This window comes from Cotesia typhae, unplaced genomic scaffold (assembly GCF_013202065.1).
Source record: "Cotesia typhae breed Kobodo isofemale line unplaced genomic scaffold, CoteBio_Ctyphae scaffold_13, whole genome shotgun sequence".
NCBI classification, from domain to species: Eukaryota; Metazoa; Arthropoda; class Insecta; order Hymenoptera; family Braconidae; genus Cotesia; species Cotesia typhae.
The window spans coordinates 4,622,145-4,645,196 of NW_027423774.1; the positions used below are offsets into that span (position 1 = coordinate 4,622,145).

A 23,052-nucleotide genomic window follows, 5' to 3' on the forward strand; every position below is an offset into this window, starting at 1 on the left:
TCTTTTCAAAAAGTTTATTTAATTAACTTCTCAAAAAGATTTTTTGTTTTTTTAAGTAATTAATTAATTGCGTTTATCCAAGCTCTAACTACTTACCAGACGAGTAAATTAAAGCTTTTTTACTTCTTAGTATTTAATATACTTGCAATTTTGTTTGTAATTGTTCTTATGTACACTGTAATACTTGAAAATTGTATACGAACTTTTTTTTATATATTTTCCGTGATAAATTTTTCTGATGTGGCTTGATCTAGCCTGATATGGATTAATATGATCTGTATGGCCATAAATGGGAATGAAAATAAATTTTATGGAGAATATTTGTCTCAATTATCTTTTTATTTTGTAGAAAAATGTAGAACTCATTGAGAAAGTGAAAAAAATAATTTTTGTTTTGATACTTGAGTTTTTAAACTGAACTCTCTTGTAGCGAGAAAATTTAGCGACCGTGCGCCACCTGTTGGTATTTTAAGGAACTATTTTCGATTAAAAAAACTATTTGTTGATCTATGAAGCCATATTAAGCTAGATATGGCCAATTTTTCTATCAGACCATATCAGAAAATTGTTTTATGGTTTGTGTATGTATTTTATTGAATTGTTTTTTTTTTTTTTTTTACACAAAATCAAAGAAGAATAATTTTTAATTAAATTTAAAAATGAAAACTAAAAATAAAATAATGGAATTATTAATTAATTTTCGAAATAACGTTAAACAATTTTAATATTTATGTTTTTTTGAGTAAACAAATTTTAAATAACAATTCGTTTACTTTTTTTTTAACTAAGCTGAAGTTTTTGGGGAAATTTATTTGAAAAAAAAAAGTTTTAAAATTTTTTCCGTTACCGAAAAATGGTAAATAATAAAACTGTATACAGAAAAAAAATTAACTTGAATCAAAGTGAAAAATTCTTGAACCAAGAAAATAATTTTGAAAAGTTTCACTTTCTTAATTTAAAACAAATTTTTTTCTAAAAAACATTCAAATAAATTTTCCATTGTCTTGATCATAAAAAAAGTATAAATGTATTTGTGTGACTTTGAAACGATTCTATGTTGTAAAAATAGACAATATCCTAAATTGCTTGATCGATAAAAACGATCAGCCAAAATTTTATTAATTTTCATATTGACATTATAGCAAACTACAGTTTATAAATCTAGTTACTTTACAACCATTACTATAACTATATACTTCCAATAAATAAATAAATAAATGAATATCCTTAAAAATTTGTACAGTAAGAATCGTTTCAATTTAATCGTTAATCAAAAATTTCGCTATGTCACTTTGTGACGGCTATAATCAATATAGACAGTGTTTGAATAAACGTTTATCGGTTTATTATTTTTGAATGCATTAGATGCATATTATTTTCAAATATTAATTATTATTTATTTTATCGCTTTACTTAACATTTACCAAAAGTATATATCATTTTTTTTTGTTGATTAAATCCATAGAAAATAATTTTATACTGATTTTTTTCTTCATTAGTTATAAATAGATATAACTTTTTAATAATAATATTTAAATATGTAAATAGTTTGTTTTTAATATTCTAATCGATGATTAATCATACAATTATTATCATTATAATTAAATCTTTAAAATATATATGTTTCAAAGTATTTCATTGTCATCTCAAGCCAAGAATTTCAATTTTGGCCTTTGCTAAATTTTCAATCTTCAATTATTAATCATTAATCATTAGTAATAAATTATCATATACTTTATATCAATCCTAAAAATATTCCAAAATATTATTATTTAAAAATATTTTATTGTCGTTAATAATTAATCATTTTCCAATTAAATAATTTCTCTGTATACTCTATTTTGTTAATTATTATTATATAAATGTTACAATGAATCGCGAATGATATTTAGCGGCAGTATCGATGATTAGACAATTTTTTGATACAATTATCATAATTGATTCACTATAAATAAGAAATTATATTGTCGCTTTGTAAGAATTTATTAAATCAAAAATTTTTTTTATTTTTGATTTTTTGAATAATTAGTCGCCGAAATTTTTGGATGAATACTTAGCTATTTGTTCACGTATCCAGGGTACGTATTTAGGTACATAAGCATAGACGCCAGGTAGACGTGGATGAGCGCATTTTATTCCCCAACTGACGATTCCTCCGACGATCCAACGTTCTTCGTCGTCTTCTGATTGACAAAGAAGTGGTCCACCCGAATCACCCTTTACGCGTTAATTTTAAATTACTAATAGTCAAATTGGGTAGTTTTTGAGATTTTTGAGTTTTGGACTACCAAAATTGATAATTTGAACTTTAAGCTATTTAATTTTTATAACTTTTTAAAATTTTACCTAAACAATTTAACTATTAAACATTCTTAACTTTGATCAATTTAATTTTTTGAGTTTTAAATAATTTGAGTTCACTAATTTGAACTTTTAAATATTTTGATCTTTGATCGATTTAGTTTTGATAATTTTGAAGAATTTAACACCAAAATTTTGAACCCTTCAGCCATTTGAAACTTGATTAATTAAATTTTTAACAATTTAAACTAAAAATTTGGATCGCAAAAAATCAAAATTTTTTTAGGTCTGTAAATTTCAAACGATGTAATTTTGAAATTTTGAATGGAATTTCTTTGAAAAATTTGAACTTTAGATAATTTAAAATAACTAGAAAAATTTTAACCTTAATCTAATTAATTTTATTTATTTATTTTCATCGTCAAGAAATTTGAATTTTAAAATCCTTAATTTAAAAGTTGATGTGATGTTTCCATTATCGTTGCTTTTCGTTGCTATGGTGACCACTTTGACGTACCATAGCGACGGTTAAATATTAATGAATAAAAATATTGATCAATGAAATTGTCAATAATAAAAATTCTGACCGAAGCGCGTTCAATTTTCTAGTTTGAGAAATTTTTACCGACAAAATTTCATGATTTTGAATTTCCAAATTTTTACCATTACCTACCCTTAATAAAAAAAAATATACCAAAAGAACTTACCTGACAAGCGTCCTTTTTGCCCTCCGGATAACCCGCACAAATCATCCCATCGGTAACATTCAATTCCTTGTGCTCTAACCAAGCATTACAGAGCTCTCTTTCTAAAACAGGTACTTTAACTTCGTTAACTGTTGGTTCGTACTGCGAACCTATAATCAACAAAAAAGAACCAATCAATATCCACCATTTATCATCCGGCGAACTAGAACATAAAAATGCTTACCATCAGTGTCCTCTTTCTTACCCCAGCCGATAACAGTACAAATAGTACCAGGCGCCAGTTCAACACTGGCCTTCGGCAAGCAAACAGGCCTCAAATGTTCATTAAAGCCAACTCGTTTGCTCAATTGAAACAACGCGACATCATTATCATGAGCGACCCCCAAGTTGTAATTAGGATGCGGCACAACTCTCTTGACTTTAAGCTTCTCGCCAAAATACGAATGGGCATGCCGTCGCGTAATCCCCAGTTGTACCGTCCAGTCAGACAGATTAGAGTGACTGAAACTAATTTATGATAAAAATACGTCATGATAATTGGATTAAAAAAATTTTTTCTTAAAATAAAATAAAACACTTGCTTTCCAACGCAGTGCGATGCTGTCAGCACCCATTGGTCGGAAATTAGGACACCAGCGCAGTAAAAAATTTCTTCAGGGCCGCCTAATAGCGCTGCAAGGAACGGCCAATCTCCTGGTGCTGATTCTACGCCACCAACTATACGTGATCTAACTTTTAGATTCCCGTAATGATACCGTCTTCTTCCGCACGCTATTTCGTCGTTTCATAAAATATATCATCAGATAAAACATAGATATAAATATTTATAGAATATTTATATTTACACACCATATTCAGAACAGGACAAATCAACTGTTAGATAATCTTCTTTATTAGTACACGATTGCAGCTCTTGCAATAAATTCCGCTCGCTTTTCTGGGCCAGTCGCCATCCTTGAGACGTGTCTATCAGCGGTACGTTTACTGCTACGTCGTTATTTTTCATAGAAAGAGATGATGATTCTGTGACTCTAGAATTTTTTAAAAGAATAAGTGTGTCGAATTGCCGAGGGATCAAAATAAAGGGGAAGTTTCTTTTTCATATAAGTGCTTTAGCCTACTTTTATGATTTATGATTTGTGACTAATTGACTTAAGATCAGAATTAGTGTAGCCCGTGATAGGGTCGTTTCTTTTTATTAAAGCAGTGAATTTTTATTTCATAAATCTACACTTTTCATTATAACACTATGATAACTTTATTACAAGACATTATTAATAATTCACTGAAGATTTTTAATCATTAAGCAAAAATTATTTCAGTAATTGTCTAGAATATGAATCAATAGAGCAGATAGGTTCTTTATTTGAGTAAACACAGTAATTTTTATTTCAATATATAACTCTTTAAATTTAACTCTCTTATTAGGAGACGATTTAGCGATCATGCGCCACCTGTCGGTTGTGTTAAATACTAACTTTGATCAAAAAATTTCTATGGGCATATTTTACTATTTATTATATATTACAAGTCATATCAGCCCATATTAAACCATATCAAGGCAGATATATCATAATATAGTCTCATATGGGTTTATCTGACGTATCAAAATTCATATATGGACCTATTGACGTTCTAATTAACAAATTGTCTAGCTTGATTATTAAAAATCTTAGATTTATGTGAAAATAATTAAATAAAAAATTTATTTTGTATTTAAAAATCTATCCAATTTCTACAATATTTTTATCAAGATTACTTAAATAATATTTTTTTGTACTATTACTTCCTAAAAAATATAAAGCTGAACAATATGCTAATCAAAACATCGATATTAGAAAATTTATCCGCCAACAAATAATCCAATTGGTAAATTTGAATTTGAATGGTGTAAAACGAGAAAATATAGGTAAATGCCTTTTACATACAATATCCATACATACAATATCCATTGTATAATATACATACAATATACATATAATGCCTTTTACATACAATTCACATACAATAGGACGAAGGACTTTTCATTGAAAGTTTATCAATAAATAGACGAAAATTTGCGTGGTTAAAATTAGGACTTTCGGCATAAAAAATGTTTATGGCTTTTTTCGGTCTTTATAAATTTTTTGCAAACATGAAAAATTAAACTCTATGATTTTAATTTAGTTTAAAATAAATAATAAAAATAAAGTAAAAGTTTCAGTAAAGCAGAACCGCGTTTGATTCAAAACTTTCGGAAACATATCACACAAAATAAATAAAGCATTCATCTCATGTAGGTGTTGAATGTAGGATTAAACTTTATACTTGTAGCTCTACATAATTTGGTGAACAAATATATGAAGCAAGGAGTAGTTATTTGCTCAACATAATTAAACAATTTATGGATGCAATTAATGAAAGCTGCGGAAGCTCAAAGGAATTTACTCGTTTTTAAATTTTAAATTCACCGATGGAAAAATTTATTAACAACTAATTATGAATTAATTTTTTTTTAAATTAAATTTTTAACAAATTTTTTTTAATTAAATTTTTAACCAATTTTTTTCAATTAAACATTTAAAAAATTTTTTTCAATTAAATTTTTTACAAATTTTTTTAAATTAAATTCTTAACAAATTTTTATCAATAAAATTTTTCAAAAATTTTGGCCCTGGCAATTTTCCGTTGCCGCGTAGGTTAAGATTTTCACAACCCAAAAAAACTCCAACGTACCACTCCCAACAGTTAAAATCGGCAATATGATCACAGCAGTTAAAATAATAATTACTCTAAATAATAATTAAATAAAAAAAAAAAAAAATGAAACCGAGTAAATTTTACTGTTTACTTTTTTCCGGGTATTTACATTGTACTTTTACATGTAAATTTTTATAAAATAAATAAATCCAACAGCGAATTTGATATTGAATGTTATTATTTAATAAATCCTGACCCATTCGCTAGATATACATCAAATATATATTTGTAGCCCTTAAAATGTGGGTAGCAATGTTATATATGAATGGATATTGTAAGCAGCTATCAAAAGTTTAGATTCGGGATAAGCCACCGTGGTATTGCTGTAATATAGCCGTATCGATCTATCATACAGTGTTATGCTTGAAGGCATCCATACTACGTTATCGCAGCTTTGATATCTTGTCAAAACTGACGGAATAGTTGAACGCTTGTTAATAATGAGTTTCTAAATCGATCATTGCTATTATTGGCGAGCCGTGTGCACGGAGGTAATGTAATAGTCCACTTTTTGATCCGGGTATTGATTTTGGAGTATAATAATAACGCCCAAAAAATTTGAGACAATAATATCCAGTTAAACTTATAGCTTAGAGATATATTTAGAATTATTTGGTTTCGCTACGATCATAATGTAGCATTTATTGAATCTTTGTTCAAGTCCAAGTTACGAATTATCAATTAAAGATTAGAATTACCTAAAATCGTTTAATTAAATTTTTTTAATGGAAAAAAAATTATTTTTATGAAATTTTTTTTAGTTTTTAAATGAATTTTTTTATAGAAAAAAAAAATATGCAATTAATCCTTAAATTTTTTTTTAGAAAATTCTGTCGTTAATCTTTAAGTTAATTTTTTTAAGCAAGCATAGTTCTTTAAAATTAAAGATTTTAATAAAAAAAAAAATTAAAAATTGAATAAAGTTAATCAATAAATTTTTTTCTTCATTAAAAATTTTACATTTGACAATTTTAACTAAAAACTATTCAGAAAAGTTCAAAATGGCCTTCGTATAAATTTCAAACGAATATAATTTCACAAACAGGCTTTTTCTTTAATCTTCTTTAATCGTACTGATCAGAAGTAACATTGCAATTACCGAAAGAATTTTACTGCGCATATAAAAACTATTGATTGAAAAATCTTCAAAGAAATGATAGATGTTAAATTTAAGATTCGTGATTCATGTTCCATCTCAATATAAAGAACTTTTTTCAATGTCTATCGGATCAAAAAGAAACTTCATCTTCAATAGAGTCTGTTTTATCACAACAATGTAAGATAGTGAGTATCGATTTTTAATAACTTTGTAGACTCACGTATATCCTAGAAGATTACAAATAGACTGCGCCAGAGATGAGTGCCAATTAGGGATGCAAGCCGGGACGAAAGTATCATTTTTAACGTTGTAAACTTGTAGTCGTCCTTTGCCGTTGTCTCCATTCATTTCGCTCAATCGAACTGAGAAAAATATTAAAAATTTTTAATTATTTTTTAAAAATTTTACCATTTTACTTTGTTAATATTGACGTTGCTTGCATTAAAAATTTAGTAACTGTATTTTATACTCTTTACATATCATGCGATTATTTTTTAAGTTTAGACTAGCTAAATTTCTTTAAAAATGTCAATTTACTTAATAACAATGTAAAAAAATCGATTTTTTAAGTTTCAAAGCAAAGTGTTATCTTAAAAAAATTTTTTTTCTGGATAAAAAGTTAAAAAGAAAAACACTTACTGCAATTTCTCTCATCTTGTCCCCAAGGACAGTCCATTACACCGTCGCAAACATGTGTAGCTGTCATACATCTTCTCTCGCCGCAATGAAGTGTCGGCTTGTCAATCAAATCATACATTGTCGATTTTTTTGTTTTCTCCTCATTATTATTATTATTATTATTATTATTATTATTATTAGTATCACTGGCTATAACTGAAGAATATTGGGATGAAACAGTAGTAGAAGTAATAACGGAGGTAGAAAGGGCGCAATCCCCGCATCCAATCTCGTCACTGTGATCGGCGCAATCCACGTGCCCGTCGCACTTCCAATCGAGCGGAATGCATCTGGTACTGTCGCATTGAAAACCACTGATGCAAACTGCAAACGAGAAAATCAAATAATGAATTTAATAGAGAGAAAAAAATAGTACAGAATAGTGCAGTAGTGAGTATCACTAGTAGAGAGTAGTTGATAGTCTGTGAAAATTCATTCACTCGCAATGCCGATGATAAAGTTCCAAGTATTTTTAAATTTATACAATGACGCTTCTGTACACACGGAAATTTTAATAAATTTACTTTGCTGTTGATGAAAGAGAGACTCTTTTAGTTTTAAATTGATTCTAGGGTTTATTGCTACCCTTTTTTTTTTTTTTACTTTTACTTTTACTTTATTTGGACTACTTTTTTTTTTAAGCGACCACTTTTTTTCACTGTATGACTGCTCGCTATATAGCCGTTTAGCGTGACAGCTTTATTTAGAGATTCTATTTACGAGATAGCTGTTAGATTTACTTCGACGTTTAATCGAGAAGAAATGTAGAACATTCAATATGAGGACGAGATATTATATTTGATGTAACTCTATTTATTTATTTACGTCACATGTTTGCAATTGCATGGTAATTATTCGATTTATTAATTTAAATTTTTTGAATTCATTTTTATAAGATGTTACAATATTATTAATTTGAAATTTTGCAAATAATTGAATAATTAAATTTATTACAAGGTAAATAAATTATTAGATTAAAGTTTGAAACTCAAATTTTTAGAAAATTTAGCGTAATCTTTATTAGTAAGAGAATAAGAAAAATTTTGTGCCCAGTTAATTTATTATGATAAGTATTTAGGCTGCGTTTGAAAATGCTCTATTTCTAGATACATAATTAAGGAATGATCTTGTATCTTGTAAACTATTGACATTTTTAAAGATATAACCTCACCCCGACATTACATTCATCGAGACCTTTCAAGTACCCACATCAATTTTTCATATATTTATATATATTATATATTTATATATGAAAAATATATAAAAATGCATGTGGGTACTCAAATGAAAACTCTTGATGAGTGTAACATCAGGATGACCTTATTATCTTTAAAAACATCAATAGTTAAAAAAGTATAGTACAATTAAACAAAATTCATTACTTAATAAAGCAAAATTTTATTTATTTATAGTTCACAAGTGCTAGTAAAATTTTAATAAATTTGTCTTGATTAAAAACATTTTTAGTTAAGTATTAAAATTTTTTATCAGGTAGATTTTTAAAAAATCTATTACATTGATCTTTATTCTTGAATTTTAAGCTAATTTTGTTATGATGTGTCTGAATTAATCAAATAAATTTTACAAAATAATGATCACATTATTTAATTATAAATTTTTTATCTTTCATCAAAAATACTCCAAAATTAAAAAAAAAAAAAAAAACCAACGAATCATTTTTTAGAGCACGAATATTCTTGTAAAAAAAAATAATTCCAAGTAATTTAATAATCTTCGATTATTGAAATAAAAATTATGAAAACTCATAATCTGTAAATAAAACTGTCGCACGTATTTATCACCTTAATCACGGTTTCATGTTACCAAGTAAAAAAATAAATCACCAACTTACGCGGCATAACGTGACCTATGTAAAACATTTAGCGAATGTTTACTCTTGATGACACTGCAGTCACGACAAATTTAATCGGTACAATATGTAACCATAATTACCTTCTCGTTAATTATAATCGCTTATAAATAACATGCAACAAATCGATTAAATTCATTAATTATTCATAGTGTTTGTGTCAATGAATAACTAGACTGATAATTATAATAATAATGCCAAATTTCAGTTCAGAATAAAAAAATATATCTACATAGATAGGATTAAAGTTCCGATAATGGAAATACGTAAAAAAAAAAAAACTAAATAATCTTTTTGTTCATGTTAATGAGATTTTAATTACAAAAAAAAAGTTAAGCTTAAAAATTAGCGCTCATTAAATAATTTTTTTTGTGCAAAATAAAATGTATAAAAAAACAAAAAATATTAGATTAATTTTAATTCATAATGTAGATCACGGATTTTAAAATAATCTTATTATAATTTACGATATTTTAATAATAACTATAAAAATAAGACGTGAGATATCTGGAATCGAATTTAATTTAAATTCGTGAAAGAATTTCAATCAACGTTTCGCTTACACAGATATTATTTTTATTATTCTTCTGATTATTCGCGTGAACACAGGTATATAAGAATGGAATTTATTTTAAATAGTTATTAAGTAAAGAATTACTTGTGAAAAAGTTGAGCTTAAGAAAAATTTTTCAGCTGTTTATAAAGTTACTACTTTTCACTCCGTAAGATATTTTAAATTATTTTCATTATAAAATAGTTCAAACTAAAATAAAAGAAGAGATAGAAAAAATTTTCTATCTAATTAAAAGGGAGAAGGTGCATAAAAATAAAAATTACTGGAAATAATTTTGAAGAACTTCATCTTCTTGATTTAAATAAAAAAATTTATAATCTAACAATTTTTTTTTGTTCAAGAATTTTTTCTTGATTTTTATGAACAGTAAAAAATTCTCAAATCCATTTTTTGAGTAAATTAATCGTTGTAAAAATTAAATTTTAATCACAATCAATCCAATTATTATTTCTGTACGAATAATAAAATATTTTTGAGTCTATAAGCTTTTTCTCAGTGCAGTATAACCTTAGACGATTGTTATCAATAAAAAAAAAAAATAGCAAGTGTAAAAATATGAATAAAAATAGTCAATAAATTAATTTATTACAGAATTTATCTGAAGATGAAATGCTGGATTGGAATTGTCTTGATAATAAACACATTAATCATCATGAATATCAACAGAATAGAATCATTTGATTTCAACAGCTACCTAGAAACATTCGATTGCGACGATTTATCGAGCCAGCGTTTATGCCGCTACAAGTGCGTAGCGGGTTCGCGATGGATTAACAATCATTGCCGACCAATTTGCTCCGATAATGCATTTTGGAACAACGGCGTCTGCGAGCAGAAATGTTCTTTCGGATGGCGTTGGTACAACGGAAATTGTCAGCCGCCATGCTCCGACGGCACCACGTGGCTTAACGGGCGTTGTTTACCTACAGCAGAATCCGGGGTATGCCCATTTGGAATCAGGTTTATTTACGGCAGATGCCAGAATGTTTGTTCGGCTGATAAAGTGTGGATTGGCAACCAATGCTGGTCAAAGTGTGCTAAGGGGTATCGCTGGATTGATAATCAATGCCAACCTAAATGCTCGAGTTACGTCCAAGACTTTGTTATCAGACGAATTACGACCAATTGTTGGGATTAACTTTTTTTTTTTTTTTTTTTTTTTAATAATCACTATTATTTTATTTTTATTATTATTATTATTATTATTAGTTTTGTAAAATTTTACGGAATAAAAAAAGTTTAATGCTAAAATTAAAAAATTTTTTTTTGTTTTAATCTACCTACAAATATTTTTAATACGGCTTTATATGGGATAATGTGGCCATGTATGGTTAAATACTATAATAAAAATTAATTATTATAATTATTCTGATATATTTAAAAACGATTTTTAATTTAAAGCTTAATTCCTCAGAATAAACTCTCCACTAACGAGAAGATTCAGCGAGCATGCGCCACCTGTCGGAAATTTTTGGTACTAATATTATTCAAAAAATTATTTTTGAGTATTAGGGTGTTTTTTTTATCACTAACACTCATAAATATTGTTCTAGACATTGAAAAAAAATTTCTTCAAAATTTGAAGCTTCAGTTTAGATGCTAAGTACTTACTTTTTTATATTTAATTTTTGCCGTTTAAAAATGGACACAGACAATTTTTTAACAAAAACTTACTTGGTTTTCTGGCCCGTTCTGAGGCCTCAATAACCTCCCGATGCCCAACACAGACATCAGGATCCGAGTTTTCAGGAAAAAAATCGCAATCCAGGTAATCCGGCATTTTCAACCCAAAGACGGTGAGGAAAAATCCGCATCTTCTAGTCATTTCTAGAAGCAGAAACCGTACAAGTTTCTTCATTCGAGTACATATTGAACATACCAGTACTTAGTTCACTAAATAGTTCTAATTCTCAGTTAAGTTATATTAATTTGGTAGCACAGCTTACCATTACACAGGCTGCGACACGGGCGTACAACTTGACCACGTGGCCCGCATTTGGGAACAAAGACATTACAAAGAAACAATGCTGCAAGCTCGTAGCACCTGACATCCACGACTGCCTCGTAATTCTCCAGCTCATGTTGAGCGTCACGTTGTTGGAAGTTACCCATGTAGTTCGGAAAAACGGTGAAGTTGTATGGCACCTTAAGTAGACATTTCACTTTCGGCATTATTTTGTTAAGCTAACTTATTAAACATTCTCTTTGTATTTTAATTAAAACTCAGCAAACAATTTCTCTGATAAATTCATCCGACTTTTGATGTTTTTAGTTACCTGTTATTAGTGATAACTTATACCATAATTAAGTATATTTTTCTAATAAATCGAAATGAATTATTTTATTTTATAAAATTTTCCTAAAAAAATAACAGTGGGACATTCCACAATTCTGGATCTAATTAAAACTTTTCAAATAATTATTTACAAATACAATGTGAAGAAATATAAATAAGTACCATTAATTTTCACTGTACACGGAAAAAACAAGATGACACTGGATATCATCCCAGATTATACCCAGTGATATCTTGTATTTTTTTTTATACAGGAGAATCCGGTAAATTTTACTTGCATAAACTTCAAAAATTATCAGTAAATTAAAAAAAAAATTTCTATAAATTTTTTAGCGCGTATCTGAATCATTATTTCGAGATTAAAATAATCTTCAACTGCGATCAGATCATTTACAAATGAAAGGATGGAAATAATGACAATGATAGCATTAATTCAACGTTTGAATGAGTAATTAAAGGGCCTATAGAAATGTAGGAAGTTTTATTGTTCTATCGTGAATTCTAAACTGGAAACTGGACGAATGATGGAACGATAAATGTGATCATTAGTGCTGTAAATTGAATTGTTCATCTTCTGGAATACTAAAGCCCACAATCGTGATCGGGGGTATCAACTGATTTTACAGCTTCAGTTAATTGCCCAGCTACAATAAAAATCGAATTCAAATCGTGCTTTAGTTCGCGCCTAAACTATTTTTTTAATTATATTAAATTAGTCTTGTTTACGTCTGGATTTTTTCCTCAAAAAATTTAAATTATTTATGTGGGCGTAGTTCTTTTATGAATTTAAAATACTTGGATGCAAAAAAGAAAAGTCGAGTCCGTCGTACGTGCTAAAATCTGGGAACGCGTGCAACTAATGCCACGACAGAGTGGAAAAAAAAAAAAAGTATAAGTTGGTCGCTGTCGCCATTCTTGAGATTCCGTCGTGAAAAATGTCAACCTCGAATTTTCATTTGAAAACTTTTCTTTTTTCAGATTTTTCTCTCAGACATTTAAACCGTAAAAAACAAATTTATTTCAACGATTTTCTGTTCGTCGGTGCGAAAAAAATTGCACCATTAAATGTTTTTTTTTTATTTACTTAATTTACTTTACTTTTAGTATATCTTGATAAATTTTTAATTCAATTACTGAAATCAATTGAGCATGTGACTTTTGGGTTAAAAAAATTTTCATTTAGATTGGACGCTTACCTTGTGATAGAGGCAAAAAGTAACGATGACTGGAAGACAAATGCCAGGCGCTGGATTTTTTTGTTCTGATAAATATATTTCACTGGGTGAATAAATTACTACTGGTGTTTTAATTGTTTCATTCGGAAATTTAATGCTGCCTGGTGGATTTGCTGCAGAATTTTAATTGTTATTTTGTTTATTTAATTCACAACAGTAATTTATTTTTAAATAAAATATTTTAATTAATTTTTAATAATATTTTAATTAATTATAAAAATCACAGGATAACAAAAATTTATTTTTTATTTAATTATAAATTTTATAAATTTTGGAAAAAATTCATTAATTAAAATAAATTAATTTATTGATTAAAAAAATGGACAAAATTTAACAAACAATTAATTTTTTTTTTTTAATAAAAAATGCAAAGATTTTAAATTAAATTTTTTTGCATCCCTAAAAAAAATTTACAACAACAAAAATAATTATAATAAGCAAAAAATACTTACTTTTAAAGTACACTAAGAAGCCACCGGTGATAGCGATAAGAGCGAGTACATTAATTAAAATTTGAGCAATGCGAAAGCGTAATTTTCCTCGAGATACATAATGACTGCTAGGTCTTCTCATGTCTCGGATTATCTTAAACCAACAAGCGAACATATTTTAAATAAAAAAATTCTATATCATTAATTACAATTTAATAATCATGAACATCAACTAAAGCTTGAAAGTGGTGATGATTTAAATGTTAGATGAACAATAAATTAAAAAGAAAAGTTAATAGTGAATAGCAAAAGGGAGCCCAAAGGTTTCCTCAGTTAATTGAACCGTCGACAGAAGCATATTCTATATTATACGTCCACACGTACGTGTATATTTAATTAAATGCGTTGTCAAGCAACTCAGACAGAGCTTGAGGAGTTTAAATGTTGCTGAGTATAGAGACACAATTAATACAAGTGGAATTTAATTTTCTTACCCTGTGATGCAAAGACATATTGCTGCCGCTATGAAACCTGACGATTGTTTGCAAGCTTGCTGGTGTACTTATCGATTTTGTAATTGGACTTCCTGGTGGTTCGGGTTCTGTGGTTGATATTTTACCTTTTTTTTTGAACGCAATAAATTATTATTATTTACTAGCGGCCTGCAGTTAAGGCGTTCAAATTTTGACGCGGAAAGTTTAACGATTTAAAAATGTAAATATTTTTTATACACACTCTTTTTGATGTTAGATTTTTTTTCCTAAATTATTAGAATGTGCCAAAATACAATTTTCGTAGAGGATTTTTTAAAATTGAAATTTTGAGTTCTGCTCTCAACAGGAGCTGTGTTTGGGCATTTTCTGAGATATTTTAGAGTGAGAAGATTTATTTGACTTGTACAGAATTTTAAACAAGAGCTTGAGTTGGCCACTTTCGGTCAAATTTTGAAATTTCACCGGAAATGCCTAAACAAAGTTCTTGTCAAAAAATCCTATGAAAATTAAATAAATCGTCTGACTCCAAAAGTATCTCAGAAAATGCCGAAACACGGTTTCAGTTAAAATCAGAACTCAAAATTCTATTTTTAAAGCATCTTCCAAGGAAATTGAATTTTGACATACCCTAAAGGGCTTATATAGAAAAAAAAATTATTTTTTATTTTTTCAGTCAATTTTAATTTTTTAAATCCTTAAAAGACAAAAATTCAGGTCGAGACTTTTTTAATTACACTAAATTGAACTTTAAAAGCCCATTTTATCATATGATATAATTTTTTTTACCTTCTTAATTATGAAGATCACACCAAAAACATTTTACCAAAATTTGAACTCTTAATATTGATATTTAGTAGTTGCGAATCGAAAATTTTCATTTTTTATTTAGATTAAAACAATTATGGATAATATTTTAAGATATTTTCAATTTTTTAACAAAGCTATCAACTTTATCGAAAAATATTACTGTAATTTTTTTTTAGATCATTTTCCTACAAATTATCTGTTCGTAAATTTTACGAAATTCCTGAAGGGTCGTGAGTTCTTTTTATTCTCATGTCCATCAATTGAAAATTGAAAATTGACCATTTTTTTTAATATTTTACATTAAATTAAAATTAAATAATTTAAAAAAAAAAATGAAGAAATCGAAAAAAATTACCTTGAATTTTGCTAAAAATATGTTTGTGCGGCAAAAGAGGTGCTTCCATGGTTTTGCTGGTGTAACTTGGCGAGCTCGTTTGGCTGAAACTGTCTGAGGAAACATTGCTGTCTTGCCTAACGCTCCCCGGCTTGTTGTTATTGATATTGTTATTGTTTAAGCTATTGATGTTGCCGATGTTAATGTTATTGCTGTTGGAGGAAGAGTTGCTGTAGGAGTTCTGGCAAATAGAGCTGAGAGGAGGCGGCAAATTCGTCTGAGTGGCCTTTGGCAACTTCTCTAATCGCTCGACGACTCGCTCCTTCCGCAAATTACTTTGCAATATATTTCTCGCTCTCTCCATGTCTGAGTTGTACTTCCCCTTGGCCAGCTGCTGCTGCTGGATCTCACGCTCGCCTTGCAGTCGCTTCTCCAAATTTCTTGACGCAGCTTGCAGAGCCTCAAACTTGGATCTCTTCTCCAAGTCCTGGTGGCTTTCCTCCTGATCGAGTTCGAACTTTGAGCGTCGTAGTCTATTATCGAACAAACACGAGTTCATTCAAGTGAACTTTGCTGAAGATTATTTTGTGTTGTATTATTTTTGTTTTACTTTGTCTCGATTTTACTTAGAAGTTTTAATGGCACTTTAAGGAAGAATTGACGAGTGAAAGTTTTTAATTAAAATTGAAGTTATAATTATTAAAGGGTGGAAAAAAATTTTTTGATAAATTTTTTTTATAAAAATTTAAAACTTCTAAAAGAAATTTTTTTTTACTCATAATTATTTACCAATTTGAAAGTCAAATTATGAGCGAAATTTTAAAGATTCAAAAAAAGTTGTAAAAATACATTTTTGTAAAAAATTTAATTTTCTGTTGATATTTTTGTATTTTTTTTTTTTTTTTGAAAAGAATTTTAATGGAAAAAAAATTTTCCATTAAATTTTTAGTAAAATTGTTCAAAATTTTAAACCTGACACAAACCAAGACTATTTTAAGACTTTTTTTAGACGCCAAAAAAAAATTTCGAGAGCAAGTTTTTGAAATTTGGTTTTCAAATTTGTTATAAAAATTAATTTTTAGACTTTCTAACCGCAACATTTTTAAGTACGCTTTTTTAAAATTGAATTTGAAATAATAATTAACATGAAAAATCATTTATCAAATTATATATTTTTTATTTTATCACAAATATTCTCTAACTAAGCTTTACTATTCGTCGAAACCTCAGTAAAAATTGGTTTTATTAAAATTTCTATCTAAAAACATTTTTAAAAAATTTTTTGTATCAAAATTGTTTACTAAAAATTATAAATTACCCGTAGTATTATTTTGAGGAATAATTTAAATAAAATTAAAATTGGAAATAATTTTTTATCAAGTAAATTCATACAAATTGATCTTTATTTAAAAATTAATGTAATACTTGATCACTAATTAATTTTGAAACGATAATTAAAAATATTTCAATTAATAATTTGAATCAAAATTCTTCAGTAATTAATTTTCCGAAGTACATGATCATTATAAACTTCAATAATATTGATAACATTTAATTAACGCATTTTTCATCAACAAATCATTGAAAAAACTGGAGCAAATTTCACTCAACCCTTTTTAGATCTCATAAATTCCAAAAAAAATCCAATTTTTTTAATACCAAACACCATAAAATATAAATGAAAATTTATCGCTGAATTTTAATAAGAAAACTAATTCCTCAGTATATTTATTAAGCTGACGGGGTCGTAAAAAATTAATTTTAAATTATTATAGCAATAAAAAAAAATTCAATTAGGTCGAGACGATGATGCATGGCAAAAAGAAATTTTAGTTTTGTGGCTTAAATTATTAACAATAAAAAATAATAAATTTTCTCTCAACGACAAACTTTGAACATATTATTATCATTATCTATAAATATATAGCCGTACTTAATAAAAACAAAATGATAAGACGAGATTTAAGGGGTCTATCGTAGGTTTAGGCAGCCTCGAAAAAGTTTCCAGCAAATTTATGAGGGTCCTTAATTTCCGACTATTGAAAAGTTTAAACTGCATGCAAGTAAAACTTTGTGCCTCAAAATCCTGAAGCTCGTAAATTATAATTAAGTTGTGTAGACAAAAAATAAATAAATAAATAAATTAGGAAGAAGAATGAATAAATAATAGAATGAAAAAAAAATTACCTTGGGTTTCTGGGAAAGCCATTATTGAGCCTGGGTTGATTAGCTTGGGCGGCGGCGGTGGTGGAGCGAGCAATTTCAGCGGCGATGATGATCTCCTCGTGAAGCCTCTTATCGAGATCGCGAGCGGCTTTCTGTAGCTCTTCAAAGCTCGACTTAAAGGTTACCACCTCGCAAGCCTCTGGCAGGAATCCCCCTCCTGTTTTGTCGAAGCTCGGAGCGCCGAAGTCGCGAGTCTCAGCAGTTTCCGAGACGCCGACAGCTGCTGGGAGCTTTGATGCGGACTGATGCTGATGCTGGTGCTGATGCACGGTATTACACTCGAGCCTGCTTTGTGGTACGGACGATGTTGACTCAAGGTCGATGAGTTTTTTATTACCAATGTCCTCGTGCTGCCTCCATATTGATTGAAATGGACGCTCTGGTACTAAATTATCGAGTTTATTTGCATCGAGACTGAATTTTCTTCCTTCGAATTTCCGTCGGTTCTCCGTTATGAATATTGGCTTTTCATTTTTCTTACGGATCGGTATTGGGGGTGGTGTTCTTTGTAATATCTGTTGAATGTAATTTTATTATTGTTAACATATTATATATTATTCAAAGGAAATATTAAATATTTTAATAATTAATATTTTGATTAAAATTACACTGAAAGAAAAAATTTAGAAAAAAATTCTTGAATCGATAAAATCATTTTTTTTTAATTTTACTATCTTGTAAAATTTTCCCAATTTTTTTTATCAACGCATCCATCTATCATTATTATTATAGACTACATTTTAAAAAAATATGATAAACATAACGTAAAAAAATATTTGATAAGTTCCACTGAATAGCTTTAACTTGTTGAATTTTTTATCTCTTTTTGAGGATCCAACAATTGACGTACTAAAGTATACATATTATAGCTCTTCAATTTTATATTTTATATTTCAATGTCTGAATAAATTTTTACAATATCCCAATATTTCATCCATATAAATATGAATTTGTGAATATAAAGGTACAAAAAAAAATGAGATTGATCTTTCTAAAGCATTGAATAAAAATCGGTGGATTTTTTTCGTACCAGAAAACTTAATCGTCCGTACAAAAACTCTTGATTCTTTTATTATTATCGAAAAAATAAATAAATAAATAAATGAACAAATAAATTTTTACTCAACTAAATTTAAACAAAATAAAAAAAATTCAAATGAATATTTTTTTTAAGAAACTCTGAAAAAGATTTATGGAAAAAAATAGATATCAATTTACTCAGTATTTATTTATCCAAGTGTGAAATTGTAAAACTCCTGAATCATGAAAAAATAATAAAATAAAAATAGGAGGATTTTACTGGAAATTTTATCTACATTTATATTTATATTTATTTATTTTTAGCTGCCCAAGGTTGGGATTAAATGAGGCAGAAGCTAAGCTGACGAGTTGTGGAAATTCATATTTGAGGGTATGATACTCATTTTTTAAAGTAAAACACTGGAATGGAATGAAAGATGAAATTAAAAAAATGAGGGGAGTTTATGCAGTTGGGAAACTATTTCGTTCCAATTATTATTGGATCGTGCTGAACGTACCGCTGGAGTTTCAGAATGACGTCGCGGTAATGGCGGCTGGCGGTGATTTCCGTTGACCAACACGAGTGAACCGCATGCCGGTAGTGCCATACTACTCGTGGAAATTCACCTAGGCAAAAATAAATTCACTGAATAGTATTTTCATTAAATTTTCACATTTTTAAAATCATTTTTTTTCCCAAAAATTTACAAGGCCATTTGAGGCGTGCAATTTTTTATTTCCTGAATTTTTCATAGCTTATAAATAAATAATGCTGAAAATTAATCTGCAGTCACTCTGTATAATTTTTAACTATATTTTTATTTAATAAACAAAAATAATAAATTTACTTTATTTCGAAATTTTTTATAAATAATAAAAATAACATTATTATTGAGGTAAATTTCATTCGGGATGAATTAAATTAATTAAAGATTAAAAATCATTCACTGATAATTTTTTATGTTGTAGCATTGCTGTCACAGGATCAATTAGTAATTATTTAATGGACAAATTCAAAATTCCTCGAAGAATTTGAATAAATAGATCAGCAAAAAATATAGAAAGTCACAAATTCAGGTAAAAATTTTTCTGATGACAAATTTAAATATAAAAAATTTTTTTTAAATAAAAATATGCCTGTCAAAAAATTTTCCATATTTTTTAAAAGAGAAGAAAATAATTATAAATATACTCCAAAAATTTATCACAATAAATTAACGATCTTAAAAATGCATATGAAACTTTGAAATTTGCACAAATTTAGGTCAAGACATTCTCAATGACCAGTGACACTAAATTTAACCAAAAGTAACCCATTTTATCGAATAAACCGGTGAAAAAATAATTAATATTATTCTCCTAAATATTTCAATAATAATTCGATTAATCGTCATTCCAAAAGCCTCTTGAACATTTTTTCTAAATTAAAATAATTTAATGAAGTATATTAAACCCTATGAAATTTAATTAATTAATCATCTCTTCTCTCCTTCTTTACATCACTGCAGTAAATTTATATATTAATCAAACCCATATGACGAAGAGATTAAGCTAATTTTTTTTTTTTTTTTTTTTTTTTTTTTTATCAATAATCCCTTCAGTAATTTTTTTTAATGCCAGCAAAATGTCGAGGACGGATTACAAAGATATTGAAATAAACCCTACTTGTCAATCGAACCAAGAGAAAAGTAATTATCGTCAATGATTATTATTTTTCATATTATCATTATTATTATTATTATTTTCCTGAACTTTTAAAGTCAATTTTATTTTTGTAATATGATTTTAATGATTTTTTTATTCAATTAATATTTTTACCGTAATTTCCAAAAAATTAATATTAACGAATAATAAATGATTCAAATTTTAGCTAATTTTAAAAATCTTAATTTTGAAACTACGGCTTTATTATTGGTCCTAAAAACAATTATAAGACATTTTTTACATGAAATTAAATTATATTATTTTGAATTTAAGCCAAAAATACTGACCAAAATATTTTTGAATTATCATTTAAAGTATTTTAGCGAAATATACAGTTGAGTTGTACTAAATAGGAAGTTTGCGTAGCTTATGAACACAATTGATCTATTGTCAAAACATAATATCCTTTGAGTGCCGTAAAGGCTGTCAATATAAATCGCAGAGCAAATTCTAATTAGCATGAGAAACTCACTAATTATAACAACTAATGCATATTCGCCACTCCGAACTTCAATTTCCGTCCAACCGGCACACGAATTCTGTTCTGTTAATAACCCTCACATTATATAACTCACCCGGAGTTTACCGAAATCAAAAGATCCATCTCGATAATTAATTTCATAACTATAGTAATTAATTATACTTTCATTACTTTTATTAATAACCATGCATCATTTATCTCAATGCGTTAATTTTTGTTTTTGTTGATTTTTCTTAACTTTATTAATTATTCATTTTTTAATTAATCACATCTGCGACAATTGCAAAAAATCTTTATCAATTTCAACTGACATTAAAAAATGCAATTTATAACTTTTTTATTTAAATTAGTGCTGAAAATTTACAACAGGTGGCGTATGATCGCTGAATTGTCTCCTTGTAAGAGAGTTAAGTTTTGATAGAGAGTAGAGTACTACCTCAACGCTTTTCTTATGAGGCGTGCAAAATAAGATCTAAATTAATTAATCCAAAATGAGGGATTATAAAATTAATAAATTAAATTGTAACAATTTATTAAAAAAAAATAATTTTTATTCTTCTGAAGCTTTTTACTTTAATTAACTAATAAATAAATTTTTGATTAATAAAATGTCAGGCCTTCTATTAAAATCAGCCGTATAAAATTTCTCACTGAACAAATTTTGAAAATTAAATTATTTTACACAACAATAAATTGATTCTACTTAAAACATTATTAATGCAACACCCTTTACTATTTAATGAATAATTAGATGGATTATAATGTATAATTAATAAATTCCTTGAATTGTAATATTAAATTTGAGATTAAATTAATTATGAGCAAACATACCTAACAGTAAATGTTTATAATTGATGTGACTTATCTAAGCTTGGAGGCGGAGTAGAATGAGCGTGAGCACGAGTAGAATTAATTAACGTATGTCGCCACTTGAAATGTATGAAAATTAAATAGTGCTTTGGCTATAGCTACCACATGCATGCGTGTAAACATATATTCGTTTCACGGTTTGTTTATGAGTTTTATTGTGCACAAAAATGTGATTGTAAATAACAGAGGACACTGTGGTGATATCATATGCATTATGAATTATCAATCGCTACAGTTTCGGCGAGCCATCGTAATTCGCTTACCGAAGCAAACATATTTTTGATATTGACCTTTGCTGGTCAATACGGTTAAATTTATCAATTTAATAACCATATTTACGTTTATTTTTTCTCTAAAATATTTTTCGCGATGTTTCAAAAAGTACTCAAAGATTTTCAAGTTATTTTTATCAAAAAAAAAATTTTGTAACGTAATCTCGGAAAATATTTGACTTGTAAATCTAAAAAGTCTTATTACAATCTAATAAAAATATTGCTAACCCAAACTTGGAAATTCTAATGAATTGAGAGTGGCCTGACTCTTTTTTTTATCAGCTTTACAGTTTTATCTCACATAAGCCTATCCCTTTCGTTTGATTTAAATAAATATTTTAAACCCAAATCTACCGGGTTTAATAATTCCGACACTTTTTTTCTATTTACTTTCTCTACTCTGCCGGTATTAATATAACAATAGGGATGGCAGTGACAATCGACGGACAATATTGAAAAAATGGCTCGTAAAAAAAAACATATCAAGTACCCTGATAGCCAGCGCTTTCTCAGTAAGTGTTGACTCCCAGCAGTTACGGTTAAGTTATACATCAAGTTGGCGGTAATTCTTCACTCAACAACAGTTGTAAGCAAATTGACTGAAATCTACGGCCGCAACTTGAATACAAGTTAACAATTAAACTTGTAGTTAAATTTCCTTTCAACTTTACTACAATTTGAAGGAAATACTTGTACACCAAGTTTTGACGTCTATTTGCAGAGTAAGTTATAGGTAACTAATAGGTAATCGCTCGCTTTGCCAACTCTTTCCGTCAAGTTTGCTTCAAATTGCGGACGTAGATTGACAGTAAGTTATAGGTAAGGTGGCTATCAGGGTAGTTTTTCAAGTTTTCCACTTGAATACTTGAAGTTTTGCATTTAATACTTCAGATGATGAGTAATTATAATTATTA

General features: G+C 27.8%; 2 protein-coding genes across 2 annotated transcripts; one reads left to right on the forward strand and one right to left on the reverse strand.

Moving 5' to 3' along the window:
- Positions 1–1,908: 1,908 nt before the first annotated feature.
- LOC141535311 (uncharacterized) lies at positions 1,909–21,119 on the reverse strand. The gene is made up of 17 exons (XM_074255179.1): positions 21,091–21,119; positions 19,330–19,423; positions 17,753–18,306; positions 15,587–16,098; positions 14,425–14,549; positions 13,952–14,084; positions 13,461–13,612; positions 11,915–12,113; positions 11,643–11,795; positions 7,703–7,848; positions 7,486–7,624; positions 7,067–7,208; positions 3,858–4,039; positions 3,590–3,779; positions 3,232–3,509; positions 3,009–3,157; positions 1,909–2,217 (listed from the first exon to the last, which is right to left on the reverse strand). Exons 1-17 carry the CDS (start codon positions 21,117–21,119, stop codon positions 2,026–2,028), a joined length of 3,369 nt encoding a protein of 1,122 aa, XP_074111280.1. The 3' UTR covers positions 1,909–2,025.
- Positions 10,037–11,223, forward strand: LOC141534942 (uncharacterized). Its single transcript, XM_074254592.1, has 2 exons — positions 10,037–10,116; positions 10,560–11,223. The coding sequence occupies exon 2, from the start codon at positions 10,573–10,575 to the stop codon at positions 11,104–11,106; it is 534 nt and encodes a 177-aa protein (XP_074110693.1). The 5' UTR covers positions 10,037–10,116; positions 10,560–10,572; the 3' UTR covers positions 11,107–11,223.
- Positions 21,120–23,052: the final 1,933 nt, after the last annotated feature.